General features: G+C 40.1%; 1 protein-coding gene across 1 annotated transcript; it reads right to left on the bottom strand.

Moving 5' to 3' along the window:
- On the bottom strand, positions 1 to 720 carry LOC125222957 (myb-related protein MYBAS1-like). Its single transcript, XM_048125869.1, has 3 exons — positions 601 to 720; positions 303 to 533; positions 1 to 225 (listed from the first exon to the last, which is right to left on the bottom strand). The coding sequence occupies exons 1-3, from the start codon at positions 713 to 715 to the stop codon at positions 26 to 28; spliced, it is 546 nt and encodes a 181-aa protein (XP_047981826.1). The 5' UTR covers positions 716 to 720; the 3' UTR covers positions 1 to 25.
- Between the last annotated feature and the right edge of the window lie 396 nt (positions 721 to 1,116).

Raw genomic sequence — 1,116 nt, 5'->3', positions numbered from 1 at the left:
TGATTATAGTAATAGTACATAAATCTCAGTCTCCACCCCAGAGAGAAATATCCCAGTCTCCGGAGATCCATTCCGGACTGTAAACATTGCAGTCGAAGGAGCCATCCGTAGGCCAGTTTGACATCCACTCCGTCAACCTGACCTCATAAGGTGATCTCATTGCATCACATATGTCGCTCTTCATTGGACTTTTCGTTGCACATTCTGGTCTCGTGCTACCGCATTCTGTGTACCACAACCATACATATCCACTCAAACCGAGTCCACATTGATTGGAACTACATAAAGTTACTGCAGCTTACCTTTCTCAACTAGTGGAGCTTTCTTCTTTGAGTAACTTCTCCAGTAGTTCTTTATCTCGTTATCAGTTCTTCCGGGCAATCTCCTTGCAATCTTCGACCACCTGTTTCCCCATTTCTGGTGAAGTTCGATGATAATTCGCTCTTCTTCAACAGAGATGTTGCCATGCTTCAAATTAGGACGGAGATAGTTCATCCACCGCAGTCTACAGCTTTTGCCACTCCTCCTTAGCCCTGCATGAATATTTGATTATCTGTTCTGAATTAGCAAGTAAACATATTTACGATAGTGAATATATACCCGATGCTTTGGCTAATGCATCCCATCTTTTATCACCCAAAACAGCAACAGAAGCAGCTAGCTGGTCGTCCTCTTCCTCGTGCCAAGGCCCTTTACGCAGTTCAGCTCCCTCCATAACCGTATAGTTGATAGCCGAGTTGCGATGAGTTAGTCCCTGCAGCATATATCTATATACTAGTACAATGTAACAGGGATTAAGAATAACCAGGAAAGTTGCTTAATATATAGGAAAATGAGGGTGACCAAAACATATTACATTAGCATAGAAAGTGGAGTACATGCACTAGAATATGTCACCACCATTTGCTTAGGTTTTTCATTATGTTACATCAATCTTTTGGGCTGCAGATAGTATTTTGTCACATCTTGATTATAACAAAAATGGTGATGTTATAAAGTACCCATTTACACATAATGCTTTTGATCCTGAAGCTCAAAACAGATTGATTTATAGTCATTGTTATCTAAATGCAATTTGATAAGTAAGAACCACCTTGTTTTGGTAATAAAATGTTA

This window comes from Salvia hispanica, chromosome 4 (genome assembly GCF_023119035.1).
Source record: "Salvia hispanica cultivar TCC Black 2014 chromosome 4, UniMelb_Shisp_WGS_1.0, whole genome shotgun sequence".
NCBI classification, from domain to species: Eukaryota; Viridiplantae; Streptophyta; class Magnoliopsida; order Lamiales; family Lamiaceae; genus Salvia; species Salvia hispanica.
This window is presented reverse-complemented; position numbering and strand designations above follow the sequence as displayed.